The 21474-nt window shown below is 47.0% G+C and overlaps 2 protein-coding genes across 2 annotated transcripts in view; one reads left to right on the forward strand and one right to left on the reverse strand.

Annotated features, from left to right (window-relative positions):
- The window catches only part of LOC105698510, a 31821-nt gene that overhangs the window by 7411 nt on the left and 2936 nt on the right, over nt 1–21474 (forward strand). The gene's annotated exons all lie outside the window — the stretch shown is intronic.
- LOC105698503 (growth/differentiation factor 8) lies at nt 4920–20141 on the reverse strand. Its single transcript, XM_012422810.1, has 3 exons — nt 19728–20141; nt 9970–10561; nt 4920–9643 (listed from the first exon to the last, which is right to left on the reverse strand). The coding sequence occupies exons 1-3, from the start codon at nt 20107–20109 to the stop codon at nt 9424–9426; spliced, it is 1194 nt and encodes a 397-aa protein (XP_012278233.1). The 5' UTR covers nt 20110–20141; the 3' UTR covers nt 4920–9423.

The raw sequence follows: 21474 nt of genomic DNA on the forward strand, positions 1-21474 counted from the left end.
AGGTTCATAGGGTCTAAAACGATTCGGTACACCCAATTCGAAGATAAGTTTCATAAGCGAGACCTCTTTGACGCCACTTTCACATCCCTTTCTACATATAAAAAACGCTAGGAAAATTTTGCAAAAAATTCCTAAGGGTAAGAATGGCTTAATCGATGTTACGGTGTATGGACAGTCTTGCTGGTTTGTTAACTATGATTAGTCAACTTTCCCTATATAATGAACGGGGAGAAGTTTGGTCGCGAGTTGCACGCCATTCGTGGCGTTCTTTCTGCCGGACGTTTTTCAATCGCGGCTTCAACTCGAAGCTTCAGTTGCCGAGGTCTTCGCCAACATAACATGCCGCGAATGTTTCGGAGCTAAACCTAGAGCTCTAGAAATACACCCTAAGTTAATTCAAGTCCATCGCCTTCGCCGTCTCCGTTCGCTTCCCATTCCTTCTTGATCGCGTGCGATCCCGAGGCCAATTGTGGAAGAAAGTGAGGTTAGGAACACTCTCGCTTTCCGTGGACCGCCATCTGACTTGTGGAATGGGAACTTCCTTTGCCGGGGTTGACGCGTGTCGCCAAAACTATTACGAATTATTAAGTACACTTTGCATTGACTCTAACATATGACGCAAATAATCATGCTTTTATGGAAAGCGTCCTCATTATCACGTTTTTAGTGAGTCCTTTCTTGAAGTAAGCGTAAATAATTGTTCCCCTTTATTTTCAACGAGTTGGCATTTCTCGCACGATTGTAAATCCCAGAACCAGTAATTTCCACAAGTGACAGAAGATGCCGGTAAAACACTCGATAGGTGATCTTGAACTCGCGGAATCGCTTCGATCAAGGAAGAACGATGAACAAAGCCTGGCAATTCATGGAATCGCTCGTTGCGATCTCCGTTATGTTCAGGCTCCCACGAGTTGTCGCCCCATGAAAATTCATACCAGATTATCCGCGGAAGCGATTCCAGGAATCGGTCGTCGATACTTAGCCGGCACACAACCTCTTCCGCGAGTAACCGTGAAAATTCATGTCCCCGCCCGGCGATTCCGCGAATCTTGGAAGACTTCACCATGAAAATTCATATCGGCTAAGCCACTCGGGAATGACTCTTCTCGGAGTCGCCTATGGGGCGACCGACTTCTGTTTTTACTCGGCATAGAGACTCGATTCGTTGCCGATTCAGTTTAAGAGTTGCTACGGAAAGTATAGAACAAGATACGCGGCTGCGTCTCAGACAAGTTCAGATCTTTTTTACCCCGAGGTAATTCGGCTTACGATTTTCCTTTCCCCTCGCAGAAGTGTACCTGTAAACGGCGGAGAGGAATGGATAATTTATTACGAGCTAAGAGATTTTACCTGGTTAAATTCGAGGGAAGGGAGATTCGTGACACAATCGCGGCACACCCTTTCCCCTAGGTTCGTGCAGGCACCCTCGTGTCCTTTACCCTAAGCTTCGAAGACGTCCCCTAGGTTCGTTCGACTAAAGACCCTCCTCGGATTATCTGACTATCTATATGTGCTCGACGTACTCTTAATCCCTTATATTTCTAAATCAGTCCCCGATGCGTGCGCCCAGTCTTACGGAAGGGGAAAAACGCATCCGTAGGTCAAGTTTCGTCAAACTTGACGGACACGAAAGGCTTACACTCGTACTTCCCTTTTAGCGTTAAAACACGTCTTTTATTTATAAGAAAAATCTTTTAACGCTAAAAGTGAGGTATAACCACGGACGAACGTTGCACGTGCATATACGCTTTTTGCACTCAAAGGGTTAATCAAACGGCATGCCAGAATCGCGTGGTTATCGAGTCCTCGGCATTTCTTTTCGTGCCGTTTGGTCCGACATTATCGCGTGTGTCGGATCTTTAAGGGCCGAGAGTGGTAGGAAGGCAGTTAACTATTAAAGAGTTTCGCGGCCTTCGGCGACCGGCAAACGACAACTGGAAAGTGCATAAATGAGTAAGTGCAGGTACGCGCCTCCCTCCCCGTTGCTGCTCACTCGTAAAATGCAAATCCGGGTAATGGGCGTGTGCTCGGTGCTTATGCCGCTCGTTGAATGGATCGTAAAACGCGACTAAAACCGGCCAACGCTAGCCCGCCACCATGATAATTATGTCAAATCTCGAAGAGACCAGATCGCGTCGCTGGGATTATTTATTTCCTCGCAACGCCATAACCGGCGCCCCCCGTCACCGGAAATGGAACCTCCGCTCCCTCTCGTGCAGTCCTGAAATAATTAGAACATCTTGCGGGGGAGATGACTTCTTCCCTCGAGTTGTCAACTTTTTGCATATTCTTCCTTCCGATAAGCTAGCTACGGTCATATAAGCGTGGAAACTCTGCATAAAAGGTTAATTGTAGAGCTAGTTTAATAAACGGTCATTTTCTTAAGTACGATCACACCACAAAATCAAATTTTAGTGGGGGAGCCTCGGTAAATCCCGGGCAAAAAATCAATCATTTACGTTTATGAAGAAATGCTCTTACGTCGCAGAAACGAAGTCTTGAAAACTGTTTTCAACGCGGAATTACTCCCGAACGATATAAATACGCCTCTTATGTATTATTAATCCCCATTCCTGGTAATGAGTTAATTATATATTAAATGACTCGGAATCTCGGTGAAAACAAGAGGCACGTCGGCAAATTCCAAGTTTCTTTCTTTTTTTTCTTTCCGGAAGATAGACACGAATCTGCGGCCTTAGTGCGTCTTTATGAAATTATTGTTCCCCTCATTGTTCCCATTATCGGTGTAAAATGTCAGCCGAACGACGGGGTCAACAGATTTCGGAGTTCACGAGTGCGAAATTCCGCGATTATTACTGCGTACATGATATTGCACGAGTTGGAGGGTAAAATATGCGCATGTCTCGATTTTTCTCGTACCATTTTTGACATTTCAACGATAAAGTTAATCGCAGCTATTTTCTTGTTCTTTCAATATTGCACTTTTTCCGGCATTCGAGCTGATCGATCCCTCTCGACGTCTTCCGTGCGTGCGGCTCGATCGGCTGAAACGAGAGAAAAAGAAAATGGCTCTACTTTCTTTACCGCTTCGCGAGCGACTCGTCCGTTACTTGGCAAAGTGGGGCAAGACCTCAAGATGATGCACCGAGCTCATGACTTCATCCTTCGAGACACGAAAGTGAACCCGGAGAAATTGATCCCGATCAAGGCCCCGAAGAAACTCCGAAAACTCTGACGAATCTGCCGCCGGTAATTGCGGCCATAAGGAAGAACGATCAAGAAAGGGCTTCGGGCGAAAAGACTTTCTTGTTCTTCCTCAAAAGGAGGACCCGAGGCTCGAGAGACGAGGATAAAGAAAGTACCTACGCAATTGTGTACATTTGGCGCGCAACTCTACCGAGTTTCCTCGTCAACGTCGTTTGCTCTCTGAAAAATGAGTTTGTTAGATCTCTAAGTATTGTCATCTTCGAGCTTAGTAAAAAAGCTGAGTGAAAAAAATCCCATGAGAATCGAGACGAAGCGAAAGCAAGAAAGAGACAATTGTTAAATAAGTAAGGTCAGTTTTCCATGCAAACGCATGCATTGTTAAATCGAACGTATGCGCTCGTTTCAGGTGCCATTTTGAAAAACCTTGAGTTTTTTAGAGAGCGCCAGAGCGAAGCGGTAAATTGAAAATACACTACTTAACCTTAGCCTTAAAAGGTTAACCCTCGTCAGCAGACAATTGTTGGAAAATCATTTCGCAATGCCAACCGACAAAAAATGTTATTGCATGTCGAAATACTGACGACAATGTACCAGTGCCATATTACTGGTACGGTATTACATTAATTATATTACCTCGAAATTTGGTTGTCCGAATATAAAACCGCTGATTTTTTTTTTAACTTTAGGACAAAGCTCTTCTGGCGAGGAAAAAATCTTTTATGGAAAAAGGAAGCCGAGGATGCATCGACGCTGTAGCTCGGCTAGATCGGGCCCTGCACTTCGATTATTGGCTCGTTAAAATAAAGTCATACATTGTAGATAAATGGATAAATGCGACAGGCGCATGCCAGGGGCAATAGTTCTTGGTCAAATGTGTCGTACAAACAAGCACTCGTGCACTTGACACTAACGGGTGTCTTGCATAAATCGCACTCTTGTCTCTACGATCTGTACAATCAATTAGCTCATTTTTATTCAACCACAACCAGTGCGATATGTACTTAACCGCTCGTAAATTCTCGTACGCCGTCAGTGATTCTTACTAATTCCTCGGCATGCCGCGAAATCTTCCGGTCGTCCGCGGGAAATGCGACAGAGGTAGGGGTCATTGTTGATTGCTTCCCCGAGATCAGCTAATCGTTTTTTAGCAACGCAGAAAGCTGAAAAGGCCGCAGCGATAAAAGAAAGTCCATGAAAGCGCTCGTCTTACGAATCGGAGAATCTTCGTGCAAATCGAATGACACGCCCTCGTTATCGGAGTAATTCTCTGAAGATAAAGTAATTCACGAAAACGTGTCTCCACCCCGGTTCAAACGTTACAAAAACTTGCCGGCGGATCTCGTCAAGTATTTGAAAGACAGTAAAACCTTTGATGATATTGGCCTACATCCAGATCTATATTGGGAACCGAAGGAATTCGGGTGACCGATAAGCGGTTCGCGAGAGATTAAGAGAGAATCGTCCAGTGTGTGCCCAACTATATCTTCCATCCGTGACGCGATAGTGATTAGTCGTATGTGATAAGTGCAAAGTAAGACTACGTTAACCTATGATAAGCGTGGCCCCCCTATGGTGTAAATACTTGGATATTAATGTAGAAGGCGTCATTAAAGAACGGAGATTAAGGCCCGGTTCTACGATTCGACAGGAGCAGTCAAGAAAGCGAGACTCATCGAAAAACCATTTATTTGATCGAATAAATATTCTTCTACCTATGCGTCTACCTAGGAAGTACACATTATACATATAAGTGTTGCTTATGTTTCTGTCCACTTTCCTTGATCTATCATCGTCGGATACTGAATATATAATTCCATTATTACGTCGCGTCATCGCCATCCCTTCGCCGCGTACACCGAGAGAAAACGGAAAACCACGATTTCGTGTTTTCTCCTACGTCTAGAACGACCTTAAGCAGCTATCGAGAGCTCGAGAGGGCATTCGGAGTTGGAGGTTAGGTTGGGTCCGGCCGCCACGGTAGTTCTCGGCCCGACGGTGGAGTGGCGCCAGGAAGCGAGGACGAGGGGTCGATTTTGTAACCAGAACCTATGAAAATGCCGAAAAGGAGTAACTATCGCGATTTCGTAATTCCCACCGAGACAAAAATTAGAGATACTTCAAGTGAGAATACTCGATAACGAATTTCATGCCGAGTGACGCGAAAAAGAGAGGAACGGTATATAGAACATGGTTTCTGTTTCCGCCCTTGTCATGTGAATCACATACAGGAATTTTCGTAGCACAATTTTCAAACTGCTCCTCATTAAAATAGATAGGCAGCGTCGTGTAATTTCTCTTATCCGAATTGCCGTTGCTGCGAATAATGAAAACACAAAGTTATGGAGATTATATTCATATTTAAACTATGCGCAAGCGTTCTTCCTTAAAATCTCGAGGTATGTTAAGATAAGTTCGAAATAGGGAACTCTTTAGGACTAGGACGAGGGTTACAGTTAAGATAAGGGAATCATAAACGTTCTCTATGAATTCGTCACTATGAATAATTAAGTTAGGGTTGGGACGGAAGCATAAACCAGGCTTAACATTGCCTTCGTGTTATTTGGCGACGACGAACAAGAACTACCAGGGGATCGAATTTGTAACTAGATTCTAGTAGAAATGCTAAAAAGGAGTAACTTCCACTCAGGGGGTTGGTTCCGTAACTCGAGCCTAGTGAAAATACTAAAAGTGGACACCTCCCGTGAACCTGTAACTTTCACTATACTCGAAATGTGAGATAAGTCGCGTGAGATTTCGGGTCTACTTATTTCGGTCTAGGGGTTTTACATTTTCACCCGGAGGACCCAGAACCGAGTGACTAAACTCACGTGAGATGAAAGTGACGAGAAGGGAGCACTCTTACCAAAGATACAAAATCGACCCCGAGGAGGGCGGCGACCGGGGAGTAGCGTCGCCGAGTGAGACTTCGAAGTTAGGGAGCCGAGGAGCCTCGATCCTTAAAGTCCTCGCGTGCGCGCGCATTAATTAATCCTATCGGCCGTATCTTTCGAGCGAGCCTTTCCTGGCGCGCCGCGAGGTGCTACACTCCGGGGGATTTTTTTTTCGTATCTACAACTTAACCTAAAAGATTACCAATTAAGACCGTTCATATCGGTGGCGCCATCGCCGGGGCCGCGCGACCCTATTTCCACGGGTCACGTGACCGGGCCGCGCGCATATTATATATACATGCGTCGCTCTCACATACTTTCTAAAAAGAAAGAAATAGAGCGAAAGAGAGAGAGAAAGACGGGACAGACGCCGGGAAGAAGGGAAAAAGTGAGATGGAAGTACATCCGGTAGACCAGTTAACGTTTGACAAAAAAATAAAGGAGGATGTGGGACCGTGGCTGACGTTGACCAGGGAGTCGATTCTGTAACTTTGGCGAGACTGCTCACTTCTCGGCCTGTCATCTCACGCGAGTTTACTCGCCCGGTTATGAAAATGAAAAAGTGAAATCTATAAATTGTCACCAGATTCGAGTTACAGAATCCACCCTCAAACCTGTTCGAGCTGCCATCTTGGACTGAAATAAAAAAAATTCGTCACTTACAATATCCAGGCTCCGGCGGTTGTAATAAATTAAAGGACGGTAACATGTCTTGGGAATTACAATACGGCGGAAAATTCGTGGGGACGTGGAAAGGGGATTCCTTCTGGGCGAATATACTACGAACATACCGCATTCTTACAAGTTTCGTTCATGTACACTTTTGCCAGTAGAAAAGTTAACTAAATTATGCGATAGCAAATCGTTTGTACGTGATTAGAAGGTGGAGGCATTTCGACCCTACGCAACAAGAAGTGGAGAGGCGTCGGAAGGAAGAGGCGAAGGAAAAGAAAATCCTCTGCGTACACCGAGATCTTTTAGGTACCGTTTCCGGTTTTTCGAGCGCTCAAAGATCGCCATCTTTGATTCTGCACCCTAGGAAAAGAATTTCATTTAACCGAAGAAATGTTCCATTGAATGGTACCAAAGAAATATTTTGTTAATTCAAAGAATAATCATTTGAATAAACAAACGTTTGAGAACCTGCCAACGTTTTTTCTTTTATGATAAGTGGACTCATTAAACACAAGTATCCTAGGATACCATTTCAAACTATCAACATTAATTGGGATTGCGTTGCAACTGTGACTGGAATTTCCTCGACTGCAAAGGGGAATTAACAAGAATAAAAAAAGAGCTGAACATATAGTTGAATATGGTGAGGGTATGGGGTAGAAGATGATTATCGAACACAGAATAGGTGCATGTAGCTCAAAAACTGAGCCGACTTCTGGGACTGCTCTGTGCCTTAAAAGCTATAATGGGTTTTGGCAGTCACGTTTCATTATTTGTGCTAAACTAATTGTTTGCGTTAACGTTTCTCCATTTTCTAATATCTCCGGGTTCCAAAGTGAAACAGTTGAATTCCAGATCTGATTGAAAAAATAGGATTAATAAATTCCTTAGCCCAGTATAACGTTTTGTAATGCATTCAAGATTGCCCATACACCTAACAACTTCACACAACTCTATCGGTTTACTCATTTCAGGATGTGTACCATCTCCGCTGAGGGATTCCCTAAATGTACATCCGATTATGAAATGAAATCTATTTTACGTACAAGTATGTCGGCCAGGTCGAAAAGGCTCCAGACTTCCTGGACCAAGACACTTTCTGTCGAGCCTATCCTCGTCACCTTGATCTAGGGCTCCCTAAAAAAGAACCTTCACTAAAACGCCACGGTGTTTGCTACGTTTTGCTAAAGAGGCCGTCGAACGTCGGACATCTTCCTACCCTCGGACGTCATCCCTAACTCATTATCGGTATCCTCTTGAAATATCACGAGAAAAGGCGATGATACCTTCACCATTAACGTGAAGTTACCGCAGTCTTGTAGCGAGTCTCTTCGCGGAATTGTCGACATTTTTGTGAGCGAGTCCTCGGTACTATCCAGGGCCTCATCTACAGCAAATATCACGAGACCGGCGATGACCTCTTCACCGTCGACGTGGAGTCACCGCAGTTCCGGACCGAGTTGTTGGCAGCCTTGGACGACATCCTGGACGAGGAAGCTCCCCCAAGTGAGCAGGGATTCCTCATCTTAAGTATCACGAGCAAGAGCGACGAAATCTCCGATGCCGATGCGGACTCGTCTGGTCTGGGCGCCTCGACGCTTTCCCTAAATCCAGAGACGCGGTTGCGTCTCGAGCAAGATCCAGCGCCCCGCGTCCCTTTACGCTAAACATTTCACTATCACGAGATCAAGCGATGACGCCTTCGCTATCGCCGTGAGACTACTCTAGTCTTGGACCGAGTCTGTCGTTTTGGATGGACCCCCGAAATCGTGGATCCCTGGGTGGACGTCGACCCCTTCGACAGGGGGATCGAGTCCCATCAATATCACGAGTAAAGGCAACGGTATTTCCCTGTCGCCGTGGAGTTTATCTCAGTCTTCAACCAAGTTCCTTGACAAGGCCATCGCAGTCTTGAACACCCTTCTGGTCGCACCATCGACCGGGACTCTTCTACCCCAATATCACGAACACATGCGACGACATCTATTCCCTCAGTCGTGATGGAGCTTCTCCAGGTTTATGTAGACCGCCTTCGCCAGCAGGACCATTGCAGTCTTTCGCAGCTTCCTGGATGACCAGGAACTCTACGTCTTCGATATCACGAGCCAGGACAATCACGTCTTGCCCGGATTGGATGGAGCTCGTCCTTGGACAGCCTCCGACCGTTTGCTTCTTCCCATCTCCAGCATCGTCAGTGATCGCAGCGCAGAACCTTCCACCAGGTCTCAACGTCGATGCCGATGCCACCAACTGCAACTAGCAATCATTGGCGCCATCCAAGATTCCTTTTCGTCATCATCCCCAGCAGTGGTCTGCCCTTGTGGAGCCGTATCGTTGTTGGGTCGCCCACAAAACAGGAACCCGAGGGATCGTCGGGGATTTTTTCGGGTTCCGTCGTCATCATTGCTGGGGGTCTTCGTCGACCTGGACCAGGCGTTCTAGGGCGTGAATCTTTGCGATCGATCGCTTCCTCTTCGATTCCTCCAAGAACCCTCCCTGACTTGTCCAGGAAGGGCTGGGACGACCAACCATCGTGGGTCTTGTTGTCTGGTCGCTTTTTCTCGCGGTTTGTGGACAACTTCTCGGAGCAGTGGTGTTCTTCTCCCTAAGTTAAGTATCACGAGGAAGCCGACGACGACGTGGTGGTCGTGGCCGAGGATTAAGACAGCCTCGATGACCCGTCGAGGGACTATGAGCACCCGCAACGCTCCACGACCATTCCCGGCAACCTGGAGAAGACTATCTGGTACTCGTTGTCGAAGTAGAGCATCGTGATTTCGGACAACTTCCTGGGTGCACAACATGGACCCGTGTTGTTTGGCGGCTCTGCCAGACTAACTATGTGCGTGTTAGGGTACGCAGGCAGAAACGCCATCGGACAGTCGCCGGAACAGTAATTCGCGTCGTATCTGAAACAGAATAATTTAGACATTAAACCAAAAGTACGGAAACTCGGTGAACGTTGAAATCAGGTGGGGCAGTTTATATTAGTACACCTTTTAGACACCTTAGCCAATTGTCACGATATTTCTCGTAATCGTTTTTACATTCCTCGTTGTCGGTTGACGTCAATCGTTAGAGCCGTATCAATTAAATACAGGGGACTTCCGCGCGATAAAAGTCAGTACTTGACATGAAAGTTGAATTAATAAGTGTGTATATGTAACGTATGAGGGAAGAATTTTTTTCCTTGTTTTCTCGTTGGGACGGTTTCACTCAAATTCAATCCACTCACTTCTTGGGCGCGATGATCCAGTCCCAGCCGAACTTCTCAAAGTCGACCGTGAGTTTGTACCGACAACACCTCGTCTCCTGGCTGGCCTCGTCGCAGTTGAGTCCGACGTTCCTCTTGATCCTGGCGCCCCTCCTGGAGTCGAGCTCCTGGGTCTGTACCTCCAGATAGGGGGCAAACTCCGCGCCAGGGTTGGTCTCCACCAGCCGGGAGTTCCTCCTGTGGGAGCCGTCACTGATCTTGAGCGCCACTCCCAAATTGTCCCTGGGGTGTTTGAACCACTCGGACACCATCCTCCTGAGCTCGACGGTGACCCAGGCCCCTCGTCTCTCCAGGGGCCTGGGGTGTTTCGTGGTCAGAGGAGGCCCCAGCAGGGGGCCCCCAGACTCGGTGGTGCCCCGCAATATTCTCTGCAAGGTGATGCTCACCGGGCCCTCGGTTTCCTGGTCCAGCTCCGGGTCTCCGGACTCCCTGGACCCGGTCCCCCAGATCCAGAGCGACAATTCCGCTCTGGTAACTCGGTGCTGGATGATCTTGTCCGAGAACTTGAAGTACAACACGTCCAGGCTGCCCTTCGAGTGCCTTAGCCTCTGATCTGGAAATGTAAGGACGGTGCAATGCACACGGTCACTCAAAGAAACTAAAAATCGGTATCGCGGTATCACGCATGGGAGAAAAAAAAAAAAAATAAAGCAATGTCGAGTTACAATCAAGAAGAGAGATACCGATCACTTGGACCTTAGTTCGCGTTAATCGGGGTAGATCCACCGATTGGGGGGGCCTAATCCTCGAAGTGCGTCTACGCCGTCTCCGGAGTTCGTGACCCGCGATCGTGCGATTAGGGGGCGCGTCTGCGCTCTTATCGGTCTCGCCGAACTTTTCCCCGAAAGCTCCTCCACACGCAGGAGGGACTCTTTATTGCCCAACAAAACGGTCTCGGCGGATTCGGAGGCTACGTGTAAACGAAACTTAAGGGGGGCCGATCGCGGAATTGGTTGCATGAAATCGTTCGGTGAATCCACCATTAGAGGTGCGCCCTGATTTCCTGTCCCGACGAGACTATCGACGCCCCCTAAAGACGCGATTTCATGTAAACGACAAATCTTTAATTGGCCCGAAAGAGTTTCATTTAAACATTTTTAAAAGTTTCCTAAAGCAATCCTTGCCGAAACGCCCGAAATATAGAAAAATGGGAAACGTCGAAATTAAACGATCCATTTAATAAATAGAATGACGCGAAAGCTCGAAAGTGTTTTTTTTTTTTTTCATTTTCGTGCCTGGCTTTAATTCGGAAGGGAAATGGTGAAATCGTGACCTAGACGAACGAATCCGAAATTCCGGGGGAAAAGTTGTATCTCGGCGGCGGCAGACGAGTCGTCTGGGCCAGGCATTCGGGAATTTGAAATCCTACGTTGGTCGCAGACAGAAATAAATGAAAGGTGTCGGGAACAAAGAAAGGACAATAAAGCCGAAGCACTAAATACATCGCGCGGGAACGCGGAGACCGCGGGATAAATATAGTTTAGCGAACGGAGGTCACTCGCATCGCGAGCTCCTCGAGGATATATCGTCGTCTCGATGTTACAAAGTCCTACACGTCGTCCATGCGTTTCTTAAGGGTGTCCGAAAGGTACCACACACGTCCGAAAGAAGTTCGCCATTATTTCATCGATCTGAACAATCGGCATTTCTTTCGAAAGAGCGAAAAAAATTCACGTTTAAAAAATCGAAAGTCGGCGTTACAACGAAGCTTATTTTTATATGTACCTTCGAGCCCTTAAATCGAATTTCAATAGAATTTACCGAAGCTCCTAAAACATCGACGTCGTGGTGGTGGTTGGGAATCGAAATGGTCGCAACTTCCTACATCTACGTATAAGTTTTTCGTGATCAAGGCTTCCTCTAAGACCATTCCAGTGCTAAACCCGTTTTTATCCCTGATCAACGTTACCGTTGAAGATTCCACAAACTAACGGGCAGATCCTTCCCTCTAAGGAGGATGTCCGAAAGCTCATGGAAATCGAACGCCTTTCGCGCGGATTATTTCTGCACTCCTAACTGGACACGAATACAATAAAATTCTCTCCGCAATAAAACAAAAAAAAAATGACTAGGAAAATGTACCACAGCACTGTATACGTTATAAATCCTCCCGTGTAAACGTATTGCCGTAGTTACCATTTTGATACGAGCTACCATATTTTTCTTCGTTCTTGTAAATATGCACCGGTAATTAGAAAATTCTGGTAAACGTATTGTGATTTTATTTGCACCTTCCGATGAACGATTCAATGGTAGATCGAGTTAAATCGACAGTTCTGTCCTGGTGTTGGTCACGCAACAATGCTCGGACATTTAATGCGCAATTACGCGGCACCGAAGCGTAAACGGAATCGGGAATAAAGCTGCCGATAGAATCAAGCTAATGGAATTGCATTCTAGGGCAGTTTAGCGCCACTTGCATAAAGATTTCCCTAAGCCCCCTAATCTGGTACAATTTAGTAACCGAATTAAAAAGTGGGAAATAAAACATAAACGGTTTAAACCGCTTACGACTGGAAAACGAATGACTGCCCTTCCATCGTTATCAATAAATTCTCTGATAGCATAAAAAACGTGAATAATTACTTAGGCCGTGAAGAAGTAATTAATCACGAAAGAGAGGTTGTATGTCTTTTTTGCAACAAGATGGCGCTTAAGAACCTTTCAGACCCCGCTGCTGGTGTTATTAACGTCTTGAAGTATCCGACTATTGTACGCTCGATTAACTCGCATTGAAGAGCAAATGAAATCGCGAATAACCCCCCACAAAAGACGTTAAATAAAATTGCACCCCGTTCAGTCAATCCGTCCCGTGTAAACAAGTTAATCTCGACGCAACAACGGTTTACAAACAATGATGAGTGGACGTACGAAGTATTATGTATGACGACAATTGATAACGACGCATACATAACGCAACGAATCGAATTTAACCAACTTTGAGAAAGTTCCTAGTAAGTACTTTTAACGATATACCACTGAAGAAAATGAAAATTAATTAATTTCTCCGTCTGAAAAAAAATCGACAACGTCGGTGAGTTTCGGTGCAATCTTAGTGCAGATTTTATTTCTGCAAACGGATATGTGCGAGAAGCTTCGGATTCGAACGAGGCCATTTCTTCCTCCAAGAACCCTTATCGAGACCACCGAATGAGAGCACACGATTATCTCGAATGCGCCCTTGGGAAGATAATCTGTCTCGAATGCGACTTATGCGCCGATCGAGGCGCCATCTTGGGGGTCCCGACGGTGGCGCCCCTCGGTGTTTTCGCACGAGGCTCGCAAATCGGTCCTCGTGGCACCTCTGCCTCCCCATTCCCCGCGCGGATAAGCGTCGCTTATTAAATACTTTCAAAGTGAGCGCCTCCTTGGAAAACAATGGTGATAGGGCCGCTATCGTCGTTCCGCCTATAAATAAGCGAGGAATTATTGATACGGAACGACCTCCTCACCGGGGCCCGTAAATGCGCTCCTCCGTATCTGCGTTCCTTCACTCTTCGCGGCCGAGAAAGGGCGGCAATCGTAGGCGAGCTTGTATGGCAACTCCGACAATTGAGAGAAAAAAAAAAAATTTCGTTCTACCCAGAATTACATTGTGGACTGATACAAGATAGGGCCTTAAAAGAAGAAGTTCGCTATGACGTGCATTGGTTACGTGTACGTGGAAACTCAACACGTCTTGTCAGACCTGGTCGATGATGTCCGAACATTGATTGCACATGCGGAAATACGTGAAAACGTTTGTCGGATCTTGCCTATATTGATAACAAGTGGCCCCAATTTACGGAGATTTAGATGACGATCCGGGACGCCGCGTTGGAGGGGAATGATCTTTACGCACATTTGTTACACGCGATTATCGAGTTCCGCTTCTGCCCGATTACAACCGAAATGCTATGGCGTTAATCTAACCATTCCGGAAACATGCCCCGAGATTTATAAGACTCATTACACATTTAAAATGCTCCCATCATAAATTTATCAAACCCTTGGCCGATCATTCCAGGACAATATTTCCCACGTTTGCAACATTAAATTGCAAGTGCTACCGCCTATCCGGCAATCGGGAATAATTTTTCTCCGGTTTCAAACTCGAATTGAAATATCTCCGATTAATTTCGTATGCGCTCACGTTATGAGGAAAAAAAATTTGTCAGTCGAGCGTGCGGCGCATTTACGTACGAGGGGTGATACCGAATTACCATATTGAGTTTAAATCCACGCAAATTGATAATTAGTCGTTAAGACGGGCCAATAAGCGAGGCATTTAGTATCAGAAGTGTCGATAGTCCGCGTTCCTTTACTCCTCCCGAGTAGGACAATGACGTCTGATCAATGGCCAATTTATCTACTAGCAGGGAAAATCGAGAGCCATGTTTCATCGAAATACGCACAGATGATAACATATTGTCATTCACGCGGGACAAAAAAGCGCATCGCTAAATATGTTAAAAACAAGCAACAAAGTTGATGCTTTACGCCTAGGACCGTACACTTATAAAAAAAAAAAATAATAAAAAGTCATCGAACCAAAGAAATATTTACAGAATTATTTTTGCAGGAAAATTTATTCGGTCGAATTTTTTTTTTCCCCAGGACGAACGTATTAATTTTTTTTTACTGTTAAATCGAAAGTTGTATTTAAGCGTGCAATAATATCTCCAAAGAAAAAGCTCGCTGCAAAGGGAAATTATTCCCCGAACTTATTGCCCGACCCGATGCAACAATTGTAAAATGTGGATTTAGTCGCGTTAGTGGAAACGTTCGAAGCATTGGTGAGAGGAAATCGAGTGAAACGTAGTCTATGATCTAGTATAAACGATACGTGGAAGGACGGCCACGTCTGATCAATGGCCAATTTATCTACTAGCGGCGATAACCGACTGGCACTGTCAGCATATTGTGTTTAAATACGTCGGGGTGATAAGTTGTTACCATTAAGACGGGGCAAAGAATCCGTCGTTTAATATCCACAGAAATATTCCTAAAGGCATTAACTCATGAGAACGTTAATTCCGTCGGGCATGCACGCCTCCTTAACATCTCGCTCGAGAAGCCAAGATGTCTGATCAGAGAACAATCTATCTACTTGGGGCGAATACCTGCTTCCAATTTTTCACATTTCCTGCCGAATCCGCACAATCTCCCTAAACTAACTAGTTTACCCGGAGCCGAGGTAGATGATTTACGAGGAGCCAGGGTGTCTGATCAGAGAACAATTTCTCTACTTGCTACGAATGCCTACTTCCAATTTTTCACTTCCCGCCGAGTCCGCACTTTCTCCCTAAATTAATTAATTTACACGTCATCTAAACTACCGATCTAAAGATTCCTCGTGGGAACAATAATATTTTATTATTTAAACAAGCCACTCCATTGCTAAGAATTGTACTTAAATTCCAAAACGCCCCAGACCTGCACTTAGTGAACTGCGCTTAATAAACAAGTTTAGCTAATCTCGGTTTGCAATTTAGCGTGATTTAATTGCGTTTGATTTCCGTAATTATTTATCGATCTTAAGCTTACGTGCTGATCGATATGTAAGGTAGCGTTCATCCCGATAGTTAATGACTGTGTCTACACCAGCGGGATGAACCGAATCCAAGGTTCACGGATGAAACTTTGAGGCCTCGGTGCATCGACTATTCAAGGTTATTAGATCAGTCTGATTTTTCTGTCTGCCCTTCGAATCTGGATCCTTTAACCTAACGACATTAGAGAACAGACAGCGCGGAGGCGGCGTAACGGATCAATTTCTGGTGAATTCTCGAAGAGACGTCGCAGAGGTTAGACAAACATCCCGACGTGGATAGGTTAGGATTAAGAGGGAGAATTCTCTCCGCCCACGGGACGTCTCATTAGGGTATACCCGCAAGACACTCGACAATAATATCCTCAAGAACCTCGATAATAATATCCGCAGGATATTCCGGAAAAGCCCTAACTCGAATTCAAAATTCCATAGTCGACTAATGAATTAAACCCCAAGTGACGATATCGTAAAATCCACTCTGGCACTCGTGAATTAAATCCAAGTAAACGTGACATGTTAATTTTGTTACTTTGCGTGAAAAACCGGAACTTATTCCTCAACCAAATTTTTTTGCCGTTGGAACGTTTATTCTCGAGAAGTGTTATTCTATAGTAAGTACGTTGAACCCCGAAATTAATGATTGTAAGGCAGTACAATCAATTGCCCGGTCGATATTAAGGTGATATGAAAGGGGCACTCTATATACATAAAATGTGAAAATATTAAAAAAAAAAAAAAACTTTTCTCCAAACGGAGTAACTTTTTCATAACACCTTAAGTGAACATTTCGACACCTTGCACGTGGGGGGAAGATGATCAAGAAATTTGGCAGAGGTTTAGGATCACCGTTTAGTGACTCAAGTACGGTTCCGTGAAGCCGGTCTGTTATTGCGCGTGCGCACTGAGTTTGCAGTTGCAATTGCCCGGCGCCTTCATCAAGGGATGCAATTACCTCGAAGAGCCCCAAGCGCCTTTCTGCAGTTCTTAGGGCCGACTTTCAGTGCTTCTTGGCGTCCTCTTTAAATATCAGGCCGTTTTTTTCCGCTACTTTGGATTGGCAAACGCGAAAAATAAAACCCGACAAAAGTATTAGGAAGGTGTGTCGATAGCGACACGTGGAATTAGCTAAGTGAAGTCTGGTAAATATGGAAATACGTCTTTCGTTATCCTTCGGATCAACTTTGTCTCGGCTAAAGGTCTTAAGTAGACGAAAGATACTTGCAGCGACAATTCAACCTCAAGAGTCCTTCTACTATAATTGCCATTGCTACTAATAACTGAGCCATATTAAGTTGCCGCACGAACTACAGAAATAGAAATTCCATCGCCGCAGAACTAATGATCACTGCAGATTATGTTGCGAGTGTTGCGTAAGTGCTACTTAGTACATCTCAGCGTACGTTCCGTTTTCCATTACTGCGGATCTCGTTAGAATCTCTCGATTAGCGCAATTTACGAATATTTATCTACAATACGTCGAAAACGTAACCGAAATGAGAACCCCTGGCAGCCCGGCGCCTGTCTGCGAGTATGCCGACCGCAGCTCCCCCTTTCAGCTGTCATTATTCACCGGTTATATATCTATTTCAGATTTATTAATTTCACCGGTACATGAAAACTGAAATGGAGACCTCTGTAGCCGCTAGGACTCACCTCTCGGATCACGGAAAACCATGAGCCGGCGTGAAATTAGCGCGGATGGATCGACGAGTGAGACATCAGCCGATCGTTTCAAACCTGACAATGTGAACATGTAGGCTACAAAGAAAGTCTTGACCGTCCTAAAATTTGCAATTTAAAAAAAATGTCTTAATAAATATTTTCAAGATTTTCCACGAAAAAAAAAAAAAAAAATTCACGAGAGTCAGGATCTTCCCGATACCCTTAACGTTCACGTGGTCAAGTTCGAGAGGATTCGGTGCGCCAAGTTCGTAGAAAGGTTTCACGAACGATTTGATCGCGGATGCCAGTTTGGTATCCCCTTAAAGTCGTTGTCGAAATATCCAAGTTTCGGTGCATTCGGACAAAGAGCACCCGTCCGGCTAGACCGGGCTCTAATTATAAGCGGCGGTCGATCGGAGAGGTCGGTCAACTCCTCTCGGGGCGGTGTGTCGACATCGGAGCGCGACCTTGGGCCCGGGCTGACCGGGTCAGGATCCTCGCGGCCCTCGGAGGCGTCTTCGCCTAAGCGAGGAGTCCTGAGCGCGACCTAACCCGACGCTCGCCTTAACGCGATAACGAGCGATGGGCCTGACCTAGGCTGTGCACCGACCGTGACCTTCGGCGGTACGAGTGGAGGCGAAATTTTCGCCGAATCCTCGTCCACCAGACGGTCTGCTCCTGAAAACCGACCGCCGCGCCGCTGGCGCCACCGCGGACGACCGGCGGATTAACGAACCTCGGATCAAGGGACGCACCCGTCCACCTCCTTGATATTCCGGGATTTCCATATCGCAACCCGTCCCTGTATCCTCGTATTCCATGTTTCTTGATATCAATTGTACCTTCCTGATATATTCTATCATTCGATATCAATCCTAACGTGCTTCGTAATATTCCTAATCCCTTCGTTTAAATGAAGTATTCACCCGCTTAAAGTTTTTTTATTCGAATTTATACGAATTAAATATGCAAGCTGATCGTCAACATTGCGCCACGTGGAAACCTCGCCGATTTGAGATAACCCTTGCTACCAGGAAAGATTTTCTCCAGGGAGTACCCCCTCTGGGAGTAGATCTTCTATTTTGACCGTGACAAATTTATCGTAACTTCTATTCCTAACCTTGTAAGCGTAATATTAATACCACCGTGTAAGCGCGATTACCGACGCGTGTTTACGTTTAACCATAACATTAGTGAGGTCCGTAAGGATCTCCAGCCGGCGACTGGATTCAGAAGTTGAACCCTAGTTACCTAGGAAATTAGCCAATCGGATGATCGTGCTTTATTAGTTAACTGCATGTCACTAGGGTTTAAGGTTAACTCGCGTAGGGGGCACCAGCTGCGCGCAGCTGTTACTGTCAATCTCAAAACCGAAGAATGCCGTTTCGCGTACGTGGCCCGACCGGCGGGTATTAATTGTCAAAATTGGGCCTGGAAGGTGTCAAAGCCTCGAGGAGACGTCACGGCCGATCGCCAAGTGACGCGAAGCAGATCCGACCAGTAATGGACCATCCGATAACGGCCGGTGATAATTTCGCGATAGCCGTCTGACGGGAGAATTTCACGAGACAGGAAACCCTATATCTCGGCCGAAGCGAGGATTTTTGACAGCACCCGGTCCATCAGTCATAGCGGGCGATAACCCTTGACAAATTTCAATCCTCGCCTCCATCTTAGACCAAGGGAGATATTATCGGACCGCGCGAGGATCCGCAAGACGTGGATGCGCGTCACGATAAGAAGCCCTTATCACGGCGAGGCGGCCCATCTACCGAGCCTAGATCGAATTTCGAATTGCGATTTAATAAGTCCAGCTCTAATCAGTTGTCGGGTAGGCGCGATAACTTCGCTGTCAAATCTCGGCACGAGAAGGAAAACGAACGACGGCATGTTTTAGATTGACGAATAAAATACAGGAGATTTACGTAAAATAGATTGGCGTGGTAATTTTAATTCGCTAAAAGTACGTTTTAACTCCGACCGCTTTCCGAATCCGCGGATAAATTGCGATTCATCCGCGTACTAAGTCTGCTTATTATCACGTCCAATTGCTGCACCGTTCAATTGCAATCGCAGCCAATTGCGCAATAGCAGCAATCGCGAAGTGCTTTCCATGTCGGTGAAAGTCACCGTACACATTTCCAATAATAGATCCTACTTTTGCCAGTTTCGTAATGAATCTTTTCCTGGAATCCAATGACGAACCGAAATATCATACAATTGCGATTTCCCTTGAACATCCGACACCTTTCGGGGCGAAGATTTATCTTGGGTTAACTTTGATTAACAATGCGGTATAAATGTCACAAAGCTATCGGATACCAATCCCATGAACGCAACGATCCATCATCTGGTACTTAACCAGAGCAGTTTTCAATTACAATCTACATAACGTTTGATCGGAGTACTTAGCATCCATAAAGACCGGAATTAAAAGCCGATGTTTTGCGAGAGCCGCGACCGCGTGGGGCATTCGTCGGTCCAAGGGCGACCTTGGACAGCGTGTAATCAAAGGATGACTTACGAGGTTGCGCCAAGGCGAAGACCGTCTCGGTTTTGGCGGCGAACTCGTCGACCTCCTCGTGGTGGGTGATGCCCGGCTCCAGGGGCTGGGGTTGGTCGGCCTGCATGCCGTACATGTCCATGAGCTTGGAGATGGGCGGTATCCGGGGCAGAGCCCTGCCGGTCATGTTGGGGGCCTGTTTGAGGCCAAGCTTGCTGAGAATCTGTTCCTTGATGGCCTCCAAGCTGAGCGCCCTTATCTCCTCGTGCATGCGGCACGCGTTGCACCCGTTACTGGCATAGGCCACCTTGCCGTGGGGATGCCGGCCATGTTGCTGCTGCCCGGGTCCGTCGAAGGCCCCGAGGAGCATCAGGGAGGAGAGGAGCAGCACCCTGGTGATCATCTTTGAGGGCTCCAGACAGGCCAGGCGGATCCACCAGGTGCAGCCGACTCGTCCCGACTCAGTCCCGGGGAACGGCGGGGCTCTTCATCCCCTGCGGTCCCGAGTGGGTCCAGGGTAGGTCCGGGATGAGATCCGCTGGGACCGCCTCTCCTCGATCCCGCCGCTCGGACCCGCTCTAGGCCCACATTCCACGACTTCGGCTCCGGATCGCGCGGAGATCGCGCGGAGATCGCGCGGAGATTCCGTAGTAGCCCTTCTCGGAAGTGCCTTCGTCACATGTTCGCGGACGGGTCCGACCGGGGAGCTGGTCGCGACGTCAGCCTCCCAGCGGCATGCCGCGCTGCGCCGGGGTAGTAGTCGCAGCTGTTGGTCCCGGGTCAACGTCTCTCCGTTTGTCACTGAGGGGACTGCCGACGACCGCCGGCGATCCGAGCCCTCTTCCAGTGGTCCATCCTCTCCCCGGGACGCACCTTCCTCGGCGCCGGAACCCGACTTAGCCGGCGACCACTCCGAACGTCACCATCCCGCGTGGGACCTCTCCCTCGGGAGCCACTGGCATCTATCCAAGGAACACTTTCCCGATGGTCCCCACCTCGACCGCCCCGACCCCGACGACCACCGGCCGAAGACTGACCGATTTCTCGGGGTCCGTCCCTCGTCCAGGTCTCGTCGCGGCGCGGTTCCTTCTCTTGGTTCCAGATTGGCCCTCCCGGTCCGAAAATCGGCCAATCGGTGCGGACGACCGGCTGCGCCGGCCAATCAGCGGCCGCGACGTCGCGCGCCCGGGGTATCCTGGCCGATCGAGATCGATCTTGGAGCGTACGCGGCAGCCAATCGGGTGGCTCGCCCGCTGCCGGCACCAACCGAGATGCTAAGAGCTTGCTGGCCTGTCAAGCACTGAGTCAGGAGGCGCGCGTCCTCACCGCATATATGTTGAGGAGGTGGCCTCCTCCTCTTCGCTCTTCGCTGTATCTTACGCATTCGCGTGTATAGTATATATAGTGTGGTGTGGCGGCGGCACCACACCTCTACCCACCTACCCTACTCTATGGCTCGACGCCGCTCTACTCGCGGGACGCACGCCTCACCGTTCGGCACGCCGCCCGGGGGGTCGAGCCTCCAAACCCTGTGGAAATTATCAATCTAAGCTTTTTCGCTTTTTCACTTTTTCACTTTTTCATCTTATCACATTTTCACATTTTCACATTTTCACTTTTTCACTTTTTCACTTTTTCGCATTTTCACATTTTCACTGAAATTTTATTACAATTCATGAAATGATAATTATAAGTCGAGGGAAAACAACATGTTAATATTCTCGAAGTTCTTTTCCATTGACTAGTATTAACATCGCCACAAAATCTT

Source organism: Orussus abietinus, unplaced genomic scaffold, assembly GCF_000612105.2.
Source record: "Orussus abietinus isolate OABI.00-Male unplaced genomic scaffold, Oabi_2.0 scaffold13, whole genome shotgun sequence".
Lineage (NCBI taxonomy): Eukaryota > Metazoa > Arthropoda > Insecta > Hymenoptera > Orussidae > Orussus > Orussus abietinus.